Source organism: Phyllopteryx taeniolatus, chromosome 11, assembly GCF_024500385.1.
Source record: "Phyllopteryx taeniolatus isolate TA_2022b chromosome 11, UOR_Ptae_1.2, whole genome shotgun sequence".
Classification (NCBI taxonomy): domain Eukaryota; kingdom Metazoa; phylum Chordata; class Actinopteri; order Syngnathiformes; family Syngnathidae; genus Phyllopteryx; species Phyllopteryx taeniolatus.
Genome location: NC_084512.1, coordinates 25,828,756 through 25,844,935, shown reverse-complemented (window position 1 = coordinate 25,844,935; position 16,180 = coordinate 25,828,756). Strand labels below are relative to the sequence as shown.

Sequence of the window (16,180 nt, the reverse complement as noted above, 5' to 3'; positions counted from 1 at the left end):
TTGTTTTATTGTAATGTTGAATCATAAGGAAACAAGTATGAAATATTTTCAATGTCTGCATGTATCAGCAAGAGTATGTTACTGTGCTGCAGTGCAACAAAACACAGGCAAGCTGCCTCTCCATTTTTTTTCATGCAAGGAGAGACGTGTGTGTGTGTGTGTGTGTGTGTGTTTTAAGGGTAGTTAACAAACTTCCATAACATGTTTTAACATAATTTTTAGTCCCCCCACATTTCTATTACATTTTGTCAATTCAAAACACAAATTAAGTAGTTAAATACATTTTTACACTGCCTCAAAAAAACAGCAACAGGATTTTTAGGCAATTGCTATGTGAAGTAGATTAAAAATGTCATCATAACTGTGTGAGGTTTAGAAGATATCTGTGAAAGGTAGGAATTTTGTAGAATCTTAGAGTGAAAGGTTGACATTTTTCGGGAGCCCAGTGTAAAACAGGCTAGAACTTTGTAGATCTCTGTGTGAAAGAATTTAGAATTCTGCCGATGTTGGTGTGAAAGACTTGAATATTTTGCAGTATCTCTGGGTGGGAGAAAGAGATTACAGTTTTGCGGGATCTAATCACTGCATCTTGTAATTTTTTTTCATTCAACTTAATCTTTTCATGTGTTTCAGGCAACCAGACAAACTGGTGGTGGTTTGGACGCGCAGGAGTCGGCGGAAATCCTCCAAGGTTTGCACTTAAACATATTATCAGTGTTTTACACACATTTAGAAATTGTATCCACCATTACCATCTGTTTGATATTAATTCTGTCCACTAGAGGGCGTTCCAACATAGTTAGTAGACTTGGACTGGTTCAACTCTGAGACAATCATGTCACATTTGCTTGTAATGACGTTTTGTCTGTCCATACCTGTAAATAAATGCTGACTGTGCTTATCCTGTCTGGCAGTCTCACGGCTGGCAGCCTGGCATCAAAAACCCCTACAGAGGTGTGGTGGTGTGGCCCGTACCGGAGAACATTGAAATCACAGTCACTCTCTTTAAGGTACATTTTTGAGTTTTTTGTTTTGTTTAGTTTTTTTTCGGTACTTTTGCATCCCACATGTTGTACATTACCCTTGCTGCTGGCCGCTTTGGTTGTGAGTAATGGAACAATGTTCTCCACGATTAGGACAGTACGATCAACTAAAAAGGCTTTTAGTGTCTGTCTGTGTGGGCAAGGCAACTTGATAGCTCCGTGTGTGCGTGTGTGTGTGTGTGTGTGTGCTGTCTACCCTTGTAGTTGACAGTACGCAATATTGATTGGGCACAAGCCACAGTCAGAAAAGAAGCCATTTTACACAAATGTTTACTTGTCCATCCTTTCATCTGTTTTCTTTTGCGCTTGTCTGGTGAGCCCAAGTCTATCCCTGCTGAGTTTGAGCACCCTGGACTGGTCACCAGCCATTCGCAGGGCACATATAGACAAGCAAACATTGACACTCAAATTGAATAATGCAGTGCTGGATGAATACGTAAAATAAATATTCATCACTATGAGCTTAATTGCAATCATGATGAATGATGTTTATAGCTAATTGGTTTGGGTTTTGCGTCACACATGCAGTTGACTTGAATATGTATTCATTGCGCGTGTGAGATGACACCCTGGACTAATACGACGTGCTGCCTGTGTTTACATGTATTAGACACAAGTACAATAAACCTTATTCATATGGTTACAGTATATTGTGAGAGCACACTTTACTGTTGGGGGAAAAAAAAAAAGCATGCATTTTAAATGTAGATCTTTAGGATAAATGTGGGTTTTTGTCATTCATAATAGCCTAACTGTCTTTTTTCCCCACTTTTAAATGATATTTCTTGCACTGTAAGCTGTTTTAATTGTATTTTGATTTTATTTTTCTTTCTTTGTTTTAAATGTTTATAAGCTGCTTTTTCTTTGTTTTTAAATGCTTTTAATCATGTGAAGCACATGGAGTTACCTTGTGTATGAAATGCGCTCTGTAAATAAATTTGCTTTGCTTTCTTTGCAGGACCCTCACGCAGAGGAGTTTGAAGACAAAGAGTGGACGTTTGTCATTGAAAACGTGAGTCATCTTGTTCCATGCACATATTAGACAGCCATTTTATTAGTTCATATCTGCCGAGCTTATTATTGAATCTTCTTGTTTAAATGTTGGGGACAGTTTCGAGGTACGTCTCCTTTCCGTCTGACGTGCACGTTCTGCCATCGTGTGATCAGAAAGTGCTATTGCATGTCAGTAGATTTGACTTGCTTAGGCACATAACCATGAAAACAATAACTGGGTGTACTACTTGCTGCTTAAATCCCTAATTTTTTCGCTAATCAATGAAATTAATATTTCTTCTTTATATATAATGTGAAAACAAGTGTTTTATTTTGTAAAATGTTCCTTTTGTCAAAACATGTATGCAAAAACAGTCCTTAATAAATGAACATTTTAAATGTTCAATAATTTAGCATCCTAAAATGAGCCATCAAACCGTATGCCTCGGCTGGTCCATATGCCTTGTCCAAGAGTAACGCAGCCTCTTTTATGGTCATTTCCAATGTAGAGTTGGTAGGGAAAGGCAACCTCGGAAAGATATTTGCGGCTTGGATGCATATAGTTCGGTTCAAAAGTTTCTAATGTCGATCAATCACTGCTGCTTTTCCCTGCTTTTTAGATGGACGACTTGTCTTTGGCAATGTTCACCGTGATTGGCGACATTATTGCCTTCCGCTGCGCTCTTATCATATGCAGAGCAATGTAAAAATGATCCCGCTTGTCTGTTTCGTAGCAGGAATTGAAGTTCGCAATCACAAAGTTGTCAACAGTGACTGTGTTTTTGGTAAACTGGCACCTCTCTGTTTGCAGCCGTGTCGATTGTAAGCAGTGCATGTCAGCGGGGATTTGCTTCAAACTACGAAAGCCGCAAAATAAGTCGAATTAATTGATAAAATGGACCGAATTCATCGATAAAATGGATCACCCAGCCGTACTTCAAACCAGATGACATTGTGTAATGCTGTGTCGCAGTGTGAAAGTTGTAGCAAAATCTTGCTTCAATGCGTTTTGTGTTTTATCCAAATGCTATATCTGTCTGCTATGGAATAAGATTTTTTCAGTACAATGTTCACCCGCTATATCTTGGTTCCTCGTCCGTATCGCTTTTTTTTGTTTTTGTTCTTGCGAACTTTTTTTTTTAAAAAATAGGCATTTATTTACATACGAGCTGCTTTCGTCCACTGCTCACGCCCCAACATTCACGCACATGCCCCGCCTCTTAAAGGTACAGCCGTGAGATGCCACAGTTTAGAACAGAATAGAATACAATAGAACTTTGTCACTTTCACAGGAGCAATGAAAATTAGTCCGTCTCACAATTTGCAGCGTTGAGGTAAAAAATATAAGTACACATTCATCAAAAAGACACTTATTTATGGAACAGACAGTTATTCACATTTGGGAGGATCTCCATATTATGATATGCTAGTAGTGCAATTATTTAAATTCAGGTATTGCACCTTATTATTTTTTTAAAATCAGGCAATATTGCACAGATCTTGTTCAATATATTGCACTTATCTGCGTATGCCTTAAGAACTCTCGCTGTCACTCTCTCTGGACCTGCTGCTTTCGTCGCGTTGACTCTCCGTGGTGTGGCTTGTACTTGGTGCCGGTGTAGCTGGATGGGGGCATCGTCCTCCTCCGTCAGTATTCCGCTCAATATTTTCTATATATTGTTTTGCTTGCAAATTTCTTGTCTTCGTATATGTTCAAATGTGTATAAAGAGTGTGTTTTAATAAGAAAAAGGGATCTTTAATAAGTTTAGGTTTGTTTAACGCCTGTGGGGAGGGGGTAAAACTATAAAATAAGTTTTATAGGATCTTTCTATATCGGCGATTGGATTTTCACCTATTGGGGGTGGGTCTGGAATGTATTCCTCGCAATAAACGTGGGTTCACTATAAGAGCCATCTGCATTCTTTGATAGCCCTCACGGAGCCATGTTTCCAAGAATGTCAGCGGCAGATGAAGAATGCTAGGTGAGCTGCCCCCCAACCCGTCACTTTCTTTGTGCACATCAAACGGACAACATAAGAAAGTGCTCAGGGGGTTAAGGGGGGGCTTCTCGTGTTTGATAGAAGGCAGACATGACAAGCAGGTCAGCTGCCGTTCTGCGGTCAGAGCGTGGGAGACGCGTAAGAAGACGAGAGCAAAGAGAGGCGGCGTGACTTCTGTGCTGGTCTCTGCATACCTGACTAATGACCACTTTCATGACAGCACAGAAATCAGTCGTGCACCCTCACCGTGATGGAATGCTGCTTGGTAGACACGCTCATCGTCCTTGTTGCTTTTTAATAACTTGTTGTGGCCAAAGACGTGTTAACAAGCATATTTGTTACACCAGAGCATTCACTTAGAGTTTGATTCATTTTATGACCACGCCTGTCATTCAAAACCCTTGGTATCTCAAATCATGAATGGAAATCGCAGCAACTCATTCCAGCTCCTCCAAAAATGCCCGCGAAAACTTGTGTAACATGTTTTTAATCGAAAAAAATTCCAATGTGCCAGTTAAAAATACAGTAATAACATAATTCAATAGAATTTAAAGAGTTAAACATTTTGAACTAATAATTACATAATAAATACACGAAGAAGAGACTCACACAACTTAGCTCAGTAAGCTACAGTGATATTATTCATGTTTTACAGAGGATAAAAAAATATATGCCTGTGAATTAGGGCTCGGACTTCTGAATCGGAATCGAATCGCTACTCCTTGCTCTATCACGTAATGAAGAGATGTCTTTGTCCAACGAATATTGTTATATTGTCTGTCTACATGTTTTTGTTGTATCTTTTGTTTGAAAAATATTTGTTGCTTAAAGGTTTCCAACTACCGTGGCACCAATGCTAGTTTTGTTTGCCTGTCTGTGATCGCATCTTAGCAGTAAGATAGCGGACGTTCGTATGGCAAAGTTAGGTGGTTTGGTTAAATATACATCGTGGAATTGTCTTTGCTTTATGTTTAATTTTCCAGTAAACTTCAACTGGGAGTGGCAACAAACTCTTGGCTTTCTTTTTTGAAGAATTGTTCACTATCTGCTGCTTGTTGTGATGTTCACTGCCACCGTCTAGCACACGTACCTCAAATACTGGATTTGCTCACAACTCAAGACTAAAATATCGACTGAGTGACGGCACCTGTCTCAAAAATCTCATAAATGGAGGTACCGTTGTACCGTTTATTCTTCAAAAAGGAATTTGTACTTAAGTCACAGTTCTGAGGTTCTAGTTTCGAATCTCTGCTGCGGCCTTCCCTGTGTGGAGTTTGCATGTTCTCCCTTTACTTGGGCTGGCTTTCCCCAGGTGCTCTGTTTTCCTCCCACATTCCAGAAACATGCATGTTAGCTTAATTGTGAACTTAAACGTTAGCTTAATAAACTCTAAATTGTCCATCGGTGTGAAAGTGAATGCATATTTGTGTATATGTGCCCTGTGATTAATTTTGTTGAGGGGGAAAAAAAAAAAAAAAAAAGGGCTAAATTGTTTAAATGTTTTAACATCCATTTCACAAAATAGCGCTATGCCATAACTGATACTTCAAGAAAATCATTATATTAAGATATATTAACAATTTAGAGCATTATAATCCAAATACAGTATATAAGAAAGATCTATGTAAGTGAAGATGGAAACACATATATTAAAAACATGCAACGATCAACGACATGAATTATCTAAATAAATTTAAAAAAAATCCTTTTTTTCTTTCTGATGCAATAGAGATGCCGTCCAATTAACTTATAGCATAAATAGAAGGATTAAAAATTACACGGTTGAAAAAAATGGTAAGTACATGTCAACCTTTTCACAGCAATCCCTGCGGCTCAAGTCTCGGTTTTGGTCTCTCCTGTCCAGTTAAGACCCCATTAAAAGGCCTCAGAAGTCAGTGCTGTGTACAATTTCACCACCAGGGTGTAGTCTACCCTTATAATTAGTCCACAGTGTTGCTCACTTTCATTAGATGTTCATATCATTTGTCTGTTTTTGTCCACATGCTTATGTGGTAAAGTACAGTAATATACATGTTCTATGTATATTTTGGCATGTGATTGGGTAGTTTAAAGACTGCTGTGTTCACACACGGTCAGGTACGTGGTGCCATACGAAGCCAGGTACGTGAATGAATACGGCGGCAGGAGAGGCGCGCTCTCCTCAACCCCTCATCAGACGACAGAGGAGAAAGGCGAAGAATACGCCATTGTGCCCCAACGCCGGAGATGATGAAATTTAAGATCCCCGTGCTCTGGCTTCGTCTTAATCTGGCGGTGGGGGAGGCCCAACCTCGCGCGAGGCTAATCCCTCCCCGTTGAATTACCGGCCCGCTAAGATTGTATTTTGTCATTGAAAATGACAGTGTCAAACACTGGCGTTTCCCCCCCCCCCCCTCGCCTATTTGTTCCTCTGCCAAGGCCAATCGGATAATCAAGCGAGGGCGAGCCGAGAGGAGGACAAGACGGAGAGGTGGCGGCCCGTATAAGTGGCGGCGCGGCAGTATCTCTAAATTGCACGCTACCCTTGCCTTTCACCCCTTTCAAATAGGTGCACATTATCAAAAAGGTGGGCAAATTGCGAGTCCGCAGAGATTGGACCGCTCTATTTGAAGGCATTGTGCTGATGGACGTCTTCAGGCATCTGCATATCAACCAGAAAAAAAGATGACAATCTAACTTCACTTTGTGTGTGGGATTTATGCAACACATATTGAACCAGTGTCTTTTAAGAGTTGAATATTCAATGGTACACACTCTTCTCATCCTCCCAGAGTCATACAAACGCTTTTGACCCCTTAAGACATAAACATACAAAGCACAGCATTAATTGATGTTAAAACGCTGTCCCCGGATGGTGGAAAAGTCTTAAAAACTCTCAAGTTCTCAAACTAAAGGCCTCAATTATTCATGAAAAGTTGCACTTAATCCTTTAGAACTGCTGCTCAAAGGCCTTGCAATGACAATAAATAAGTGAGAGGTTAAGTTTTGATGACTGTTAGTTACCTGTACAAAGTTCAACACATTATGCTTTCTCCTGTGTCATACGAACATAGACCTCGGAGACACAGACTTACAAAAAAAACATCTTGTTTCGACCAGATCCTGGAAAAGGCTTAAATTCGATTTCCCAAAATGAAGTCCTTGGTTATTCTTGGAATTTTACACTCAATGCTTTAAAACGGCTGTTCAAAGGGCATATAGAGACATAATAAATAGGCGAGAGGTTAGGTTTTGATCGCCACTCTAGCAAAAAGTTACCAATTTTCTACAAGGCCAAGGAATCATTGCAATTAAAGGTTTTCACAGTTTCTCTCCATGGCTTCAGTGGCACAGTCCACCCCAGAATCAAAAATGCTGTCTTGTCCTCCGTCCAGGAAGAAAAATAACTCATTAGCACATTTTTTTTTACACGTGTTCGACCAAATGAGTATCATCCCAGTTAAATGTAGATTGTAAACAAACCGTTTTAAGTTATGTCTAACTTTAGAATGTGCTATAAAAGTGGAATTATTACAAAAGTAGCAAATCGCGACTAATCGTGGAACACTTCTGTATTTTTTTCTTTTTGTATGTATTGAATAGTGTCTCGCGATACATAATCTTTATCCTCGCCCAGATTTTGCGGTATCGCATGTATTCTGTTGTTTATTGGCAGAAATGTACCATTATATCTACGGTAACGGCTATTTCGTGTCTGCTTCGACACTCAAGTCGACCATTTTGCGTCCTGCTTCCGGCTCCATTTAAACCATTTTCAAATCACACAGTCGCACACTGTTGGTGCCCGCTCTACAGTCAACACACAAACCATGCCCATAACTTCGCACACACACACACACACACACACACACACACACACACACACTGCATTGTACCCCCTCTCCTCCTTGCCAGGGGGAGCACATTACGTAGGCCAGTGGCTTGTGAGAGTCGAGCGGGCCTCCGCGAAGGGAAAACACAATTATTTCAGCCCTCTGCTATTCACGCAAAGGTGACAAAAGCTGGTATGAAGTATGAAATCCCAAAAGTTTCCTCCTTTTGCGCCGCGGCCGACAAATTGGGATTAATTTGCACTCGAGTGCCTCGCTCGTACACCGTCTCCAAAGTTTTCACCTTTTGCTCATTTTGCCCGTTTCTTAAGTAGTTTGGGGGGCTCGAAAGGCCTCGTTTATTTGTTTGTTTTTTTTCCCCCCGCTCATGTGTGCTCATTTTAAATAATACATGTGCTGCAGTTCAAAGCATCTAAATAACTGCGTGTGTGTGTGTGTATGTGCTTTGAAAATTAATTTAATTAATCACCCTGAAGAGAGGCAACAGATGCTGCTGATTACCCCCCCCCCCCCCCCCCCCTCCCCTGGGTGAACCCGCCCCATCCGGGCAACATGCACACGCACGCGCACACGGTTAATTTCCTCGCACAATCATTTAAACGTTGGCATGTTGTTGGGCGTCTGGTTGTCTATCATGAGGACTGCGTGTTTGGGTTTGTGTGTCTACGTGGGTTGTAGTAGGTGGCTGGAGAGGCCGGGTGGTCCCTTTCGTCGCTATAATAGGCTTACCGCACCCCTAATCCACACCGCACTACCTCCATCACATGGCGGTCTGCTGACTGGCCAGGCCACCACGAGGTGTGTGCGTGTGCGCGCGCGTGTGTTTGTCACTAGTTGTGTGTCTGCGCAGGTGTTGTCTTCCTGCTTCACTGTATTTGTGTTACTTAGTCTGCATTATTGTAAGTATGTATGTAAATAGCAGTCAAATAGACATCTCCCTTTTTCCCCATAATGAGAAAAAAAACAGATGGTAATTGTAATTGTCTCTATTTTACACACAAAAACTGGTAACGCCATTTGAAGTCTTGCTAACCAAAACAGTGGCACAAAAGCAGTCTCTCGGTTGAATAATCCAGTTAATCGCTTTCGGTGGCGTTGACGCTGCGGCTGAAACTATTGAATATTTTTAGACTCCATGCTACCAATGCTATTGATGAATCCTGAATCCGTTTGCCAGCCTGCTTTTTGATTGCCTGCCTGTGAATTTTCAGCTTCTGACGTTTTTTATTTTGTTCAATACAACGATTGTAAGCGCACCAGCGGCTGCGTCTACCTTTTGACCACTTGCGGGGGCATCACATGTTCTAATTAGCGGTGGTAGGCTGTATTGAGTTAGCTTACACTGATGCCTTGTGTTGGCGATCGTAGACGTACTGTTGCGGTACATCAGTTATTTCTGCTTTGCAATCGACACATTGCCCTTTTTCTTTTTGAAGTGGGAGCGATCCCAATCTTTTGGACATTATCTGTCTTTTATGCACTCTTTCTTTCTTTGTTCAACAATTGTTCAAGTTACTGTAAAAAAGGTTTTGGTAACAAAAATGTGCTTGGAATATCTCAACATTATTATTTATTACATATGACAATTTGAAATGTTAGTACCGATTTTAGCAAGAATCATGGAACTTAACACACGACTTGCTTCTGCGGGTCGCAATCTGGAGTTTGACTCCAGTGCCTTAAACTTTGAATGTCACCATAAAACAAGCCAGTTTATACCTGCGTCTTGGTCTCCTTGGCTTTAGCTTGTCCTTGACAACATTTTTTTATAAATGGTTTTTTTTTTTTTCCCTCATGTGCCCCCCCCCCCCCCCTTTTCTATTTTGTCTCTTTGTTTTGTGTTGTTTGTGTATGTGGCCTCTCGTCCTTGTCTTGCCCGTAAGCCTTTAGCACGCTGTGAGTGTGTGTCCATTTGTGTGGCAGTCCTTACGTGGGTGCTTTCTTTTTTTTTTTGTGTGTGTTGTGTTTTTCGAGTGCGCCTCCTCGTCCCACCGGTCCAGGTTGTGACCTCAGCTTTCATCTTCTTAGTCTGAGGCTCCTGCAGCCCGCTGCGCGCAGACTCCCGGCCAACAACGCGGCAGATGTCACCAGACACGACAATGCACACACACACATTCTGTCTGATTTGTCTAATAAACACAGCGTTTCTCTTTCATTTATACACATTGGCTCTCATGCAGGCTCCCAGGTTGTGCACAAATGCGTACAATCGTAAACACAGACAAACCCCAGAAAGGATCCCACAGCAGTGGCGCAAATACAAGAAGGTCCTCAGTTGACACCAAGGTTCCATTGCCAAAAAATGGACAAGAATTGCAACAACAACTTGTGTGTATGTTGCTGATTTGCAACCCATTTATATATATATATTAAAAAAAAAAGAACAAACAAACAAACAAAAAAAAAAGGCAAGGATTGACTGTAATCTTCAGCACAGTCAAACCGGGAGCATATCACACACCAGCGGCACGAATAGAAGTTGTTTCTATTGCGGCGTTATAAACCAAATTTGTGTATACGTCATAATTACAGTTACAGTATGTGAGCACGTGCATGTTAGCTTTCGGACTGTTTGTAACCTCTAAATGTCATACTTTAGGACCGCAGTAAATTCACCGCCCCTATAATTTGTAATTTTAACTTATTGTGCCACAAAACACTTGTTGCTGAACCTCCAGCCCTCGAGGTTATGAGTGTGGATGTTTTGTGTATGTTGTTGTGTGTGTCCGCTCTGCTATCGGTCATCTCTGTCACCTCATGGCCATCATCTCCTCCTACGTCAACTTGTTTCTGGGGCCCAGTGTTGCGTCCGCTCTGATTGGATGGTGGCGGCGGAGCAGTTATTATCACCATCTCTGTTATTTATTTTGCCCCTGCGCGTCTTAAGATGGCTGCCCGCGATGGAGACAAGCCCGTGTCGCCCGCAAAACATCGCAGCCGGCAAATCTCCATGTTTATCCACAAGCTTGACCCGCTTAGTTTGTGCGTGGGTGGTGGTGGTGGCGGCGGTAAAAGAAGCAGAATAGATGCGTTAGTTGTTTGGCATGTGTATGTGCCATTTTATGCTTGAGTGATGCATACAAAACTGATACAGGCTTCCTTATATACTTGTGATCGGTGCCTGGATTGTGATTGTGGTGAACAAAGCCACAGAGATTAGTTAGTTGTTAGCGAGTTGTAGGGCTGCACTGTTATTCCTCATGTTAGGGAAAAATCTTTATTTTTATTGCACTACGTTTTAACAAACAACATGTAACAATTTTGAGTTTAAAATGGATTTTTAAATAAGTATATATGATAGCTAATGATTAAAAAAATAAATAATAATAAATCCCAAAAATTCGACTTTTAATTCTAAGCGGTGTAGAAAATGGATGGATGGAATTGTACATTAGCAAGGGCTAACTGAATAAATGTGCTATTACAAAGTGCAATCCCGATTTGCAACTTAATGGAAGCAAATACAGTTAATGCATACAAGGCAAAAACATTAGGCTGCAAGCGCCGACTTTTCATTTGAAAAGCTCCGGCGTCAATATAATGAATTGTCAAGGACGGTACGTCTCCTTTGTTCTGCTTGACCATTGGTCAGTCGTGCATGGTCACAAACTGCAAAAAACTCGTCACATGTGATTTCGCTCCCTAGTTACGCTTTGGGTTTTTTCCATTGAAGTTGAAGTCAAGGCAGCTGCTACGACGATTGTAAACGGTGTCTTACCGTGACATGCCACCTCTCTGCCAATGTGCTGAGAGGTTCAACTTTAAAATAAAAGCTTCATCTATTACTACAGTGGACATCAATGCCATTTTAGGCTTTTATTTTGAAGTTGGCACTGCTTAATGAAGCCCCAACCATGTGTTCGCCCCCTGCTGGCTGGCAGACTAGGTTGCGGGCACTGCTGCAAATGAAGCACTATTCATACGCGGCAGTGCCCGCGTGTTAGTTGTTTGTGACTTTGACACTACCTTCCATGCATGTGCCTGCTGATGCTTGAGCGCCACAGACAACACTGGTGCAGGCTTCTGGTTGATGGTGGTGAAAAGTAATCGCACAGATGAGTTAGTTGTTATCAACTTGTTTGCCATTACATCCATTTGTCTATTTGTGCTAGAGCGCTTTTTGTGCTTATTAGCCTTTACTTCTGCATCTGTGTATGCTCAAGTGCCGCAAAGAGCACAGATACAATCTACCGCAGATACTTGCAATTGATACCTGGGTTGTGATTGCATCGAAATAAGCTGCTCAAAATGCTATGGTTATTAGTGACTTGTTAGACATGAACTTCCTGCGTGTGTCTGCTTGTGGTGGAGCGCCGCATAGAACTCGGACGCAGGCGCAGCCACCGCCAGACAGAGGCGATTGTTCTGCCAAGTGGCAATGAATGGAGTCTTATGACGTGCTCCGATGCCAGCGCTAAGCCGACCACTGACAGTCGGCCTGCCCAGCCCCCTCTTAAAAAAAACAAAACAAAAACACTCGCCGTCTCTGTTGCGGATAGAAATCTGTACTTTGGTGCACCGCGCCCAGAGGTGACTGGGTCAGGAATTTGAGGTGACTAGCGCTCGAAGGCCTTTGGGTGTTTAGTAGGGGGGGGACGTGGTGAAGGACGGGCACATTCCAGCCATGAAAGAAATGCTTGCATTAGGTGTGCCACAAGTTATATAAGTTGTATTATTCTGGGATATAACAGCAACGCAACATACAAGTTAAGAACAATAAGGAAAGTGGATTGTTAAAAAATATCCTCCGAAAACATGTTTAACTTGTATACCAACAAATCATTTCCACCAAATCCCTTCATAACATAAATTGGACATTAATTACTAAAATATTTGCTTGCCACGATTTGCCATGAAGTCGGGGTCTGTCTTGGTGAAGGAACTGAGCTGAAAAGTTGAGCGCTTTGCGCTGTGGGTCACAACCAAACGAACAAGCTCACGGACACAAGTAGCTGATTAAATCTATGGATACCCTGAACAGCGAGCCTCTATATAGTCTTCGCTGGACATAAAATAGGTTGTATTTTATCACATTTATTGAACTATTATAAGATGGTTAAGGAAGAATAGTTAAAGTTCCTGAATAGCTATGGACAGTGGAAAATGAGCATGCCTTTATTTTGCCGCTCGTGCTGTTCGAAACCTCGAAATGTTGTATGCTTGTTACCGTTTTAAGTTTAATGGCTAAAATAGGCTTCCCCACTTTGACCTATTGTCAATCATCTGCTGATTACATTACGCTTACAATCAGTGGATGTCAGCACTTGGTGTATGAAAACAAAATTTCAGTGATTAGCTTTGATCGTGACTGTCATAAGCGACCCTACTTGTTTTAAATGCAAGGTAAAGGAGGTCTGTGGTCAAAAGAGGACAAGCATGCTAATGGACGAACTCGGTGTTAAAATAAAAAAAATAAAAAAAAATCTGTTTTATTTGACAACGTGCAAACACGCTTGTACACAAGTTGGAAGGCGCCACAGTGTTTCACACGCGCTAACTCAGTCGCAAAGTCATGATTACAGTAAATAGTTCTATGAAAACGGATCTAGGCCATAAATATTAAACAATCCACTGAGAAACAGTAACTCCCCACCAGTTGAGAATCACAGAGCTGAAGAAACACATTTCCATTGATGTCGGTTTGGAGTCGACATGAAAGCGGGTTATTACAATTTGTAAGTCAGACTGCAAGACGGTTAAAACGTGTAATGGGTCTTCTTTTATTCTTTTATGTACCACAAGCGCTTGAAGCTTTTTTTTCCCCCGTACATAAACAAAACTGGAGGAAGTCTTTTGTTCTTTCGGAGCAGAAAAAAAAAAAAAATCAAAGACAGACACACACACACACACACAAACTGTGGCGCACCGGCTCCTTATCCAATCCCTCGGCTAATTCCCCCTCGGTGGAAGGTGTTCATTGTTTCTCTTTCATTCTAATCTCTGCCTCTCCTTTTCTTAAAATCCATATTAGATTCTCTTTGACTGGGCCACAATCGGAGGCAGTGGAGCAGAGCATGGCCCCCGCTAATGCTCTTTGTCTCCGCAGATTTGTCACTTAGCATGGAGAGTACACCTTTGTCACAGAGCAGGGCCGCCAGAGAGGCAGACTCGCACTTGGGGCAATTGTTTCTTGTCACAGGCCATCTCCAAACCACCCTACTCCCTCCCCACACACACATACACTTTAAACAAATCAGCTTTGCTCTGGATTAGGGCCCTATCATAGCGCCGCCACATCTCAAAAACGCTTTAAACAAACACACCCTTAAAGTGAGAAGCCAGTGGATTCGAGGAAGCTTATTGCCGATTTACCAGGAAGTTGTCATTAGACGTTGCGGGATTACATTAGCAGTGCTTGAAAGCAAAACGCCCTTAAATCACCTATTTTAAATTCTCCAACATGTACAGCATAATGTATTTCCGCGAGTAGTTTATTCACTCAACTGCAGATGGGAGGGAGACGTCAATTACAGTAGGAAGCCTGTAATTGCATTCAAATTCATTTCAACTATCGCTGACGTTTAAGAGCTCCCGGGACCATAAACCATTCGTCAGTCAGTTGGAATGCTAATGAACGCAAAAAACTTGTTAGGTGCCTTGCTAGGTGCTGCTGTTTTGGTTAGACACCTCACCAGGATCCAGGAGTCATCCCGAAGAGATCCCTGAGCCATCTCATCTGACTTCTCTCGATGCGGAGGAGCAGTGGCTCGACTCTGAGCCCCTCCCAGATTACCAAGATTCCTGCCCTATCTCTGAGGGAGATCCCGGACACCTTGTGGAGGAAACGAATTTCCGCCGCTCGAATCGTTTGATCTTGTTCTTTCCGTCACGACCCACAACACGTGACCACAGGCGATGGTGGGAACGTAGATTGACCGGTAAATCTTCACCACGGCAGACCGATGCAGAGTGTGCGTCACCGCTACTTGCATTCTCTAAGTGGAATCAATATATTACAATTTATGCCACGTAAAAACCGAAGTTTGAGATAATAGAAAAAGACTTCTGGGAAATTGCAGCGATACGGCAACACCAGTCCATAGGAACACTAATCAACCCTAAGGACGCAGCCACCACGTAACGTAAAATTTCATTCACTAATCATTTTCGACAAGACTCCACACTGTTTACATGCCTCTGTAGGTGCTGCTGTTTTTTTTTTTTTTTTTTTTTTTTTTTTTTTTTTTAGGAACACAGTTCAGGTAACGCCTTGAACATTAGTATCTCTGAACTAAGATAAATACACACAATCGTTGTTTCGTGTAATGTGTAATGTAAGGCTCCACGCTTTGAGATACTGTTTACATGCCTGGCTAAGTGCTGCTGTTTTGGCTAGCAACAGAGTTCGGGTAACTCTTTGAACACAAGCTTCTCTGAACTGAGATAATTAATAAAAATAAAAATACATTTTCCTGAAAAGGAAGGCATCTATTTAAGCGAGGCGTTTATTTGTCTTAAGTGGATGCACACCAGCATCTATTATAGAGAAGGCCCTTATTTGAGGAAATAACAACAAGGGTTGTCTGCTGTCTTGATATCTGAGGTTCTGCTTCATGCCCAGGAAATAATCAATCCTAGATACAGGAGCTGAGGGTGTTAGCTTGGTGGCTATATATACCGCGTGTGTATGTGGGGCGATGTTATTGGCGTTTTGTCCCTTGATGATGACGAGAGATGGTGAAATGGCAGGAAAACGATGAGCAGGCACTTCATAGAGTGGGGATGAACTCCCAGCTATAATCCCGTCGACCTTTCTCTCCCGTCCCCCGGTTTGCCACATCTCCCCATCCTCCGTATTTACCTCATCTTTTTCTCCTTTCCCCTCCCCTTGATATCCACCGCTCTGTCTTTTTGCCCTCTCTCCTTCCCATTTCCTGACCACTCCTTCTCTCCCAAAGGCCCCCCCAACGCACTCCGCACTCTCTACCCGGCAGAAGTGCCGAGCCAGGGCTTTTTGCCGGCTGGTAATTTATTTTCCCATTAGCCCCCCGTCTGAAGTGCGCGCTCCGGGTCTGAGCGTGTGTTGGGGGGCACACCGGGGGCCACCCAAAAAGAAAGACCCGGAGAGCGGGAGAGAGGAGGGCACTCTGGACACGCTGATAAGACGAGGCAGGGTTTCCACGTTCGAAGATGATTTGGGGGGGAAAGAGCGAGAGAGGATAGCAGATAGCAACTGTGTAAGCATTTTTTATTTTTATTTTTTGTTGTCTTGAAATATGATGCAGACTCATTTTTTTAACAGAAAACACACTGGACATAATTGCAAGTCAGGATTACTCACCTACAGTAACAAAAGTACACCAACTATTGAGT

The 16,180-nt window shown here is 42.1% G+C and overlaps 1 protein-coding gene across 7 annotated transcripts in view; it reads left to right on the top strand.

The window, feature by feature from the left end:
• ehbp1 (EH domain binding protein 1) overlaps positions 1-16,180 on the top strand; it is a 131,418-nt gene that overhangs the window by 8,568 nt on the left and 106,670 nt on the right. For all 7 annotated transcript variants that reach the window (XM_061789325.1, XM_061789324.1, XM_061789326.1 and 4 more), the window contains 3 exons: positions 634-691; positions 915-1,010; positions 2,002-2,055. In XM_061789325.1, coding sequence (XP_061645309.1) covers positions 634-691; positions 915-1,010; positions 2,002-2,055 — 208 coding nt within the window. The remainder of the gene's footprint in view (positions 1-633; positions 692-914; positions 1,011-2,001; positions 2,056-16,180) is intronic.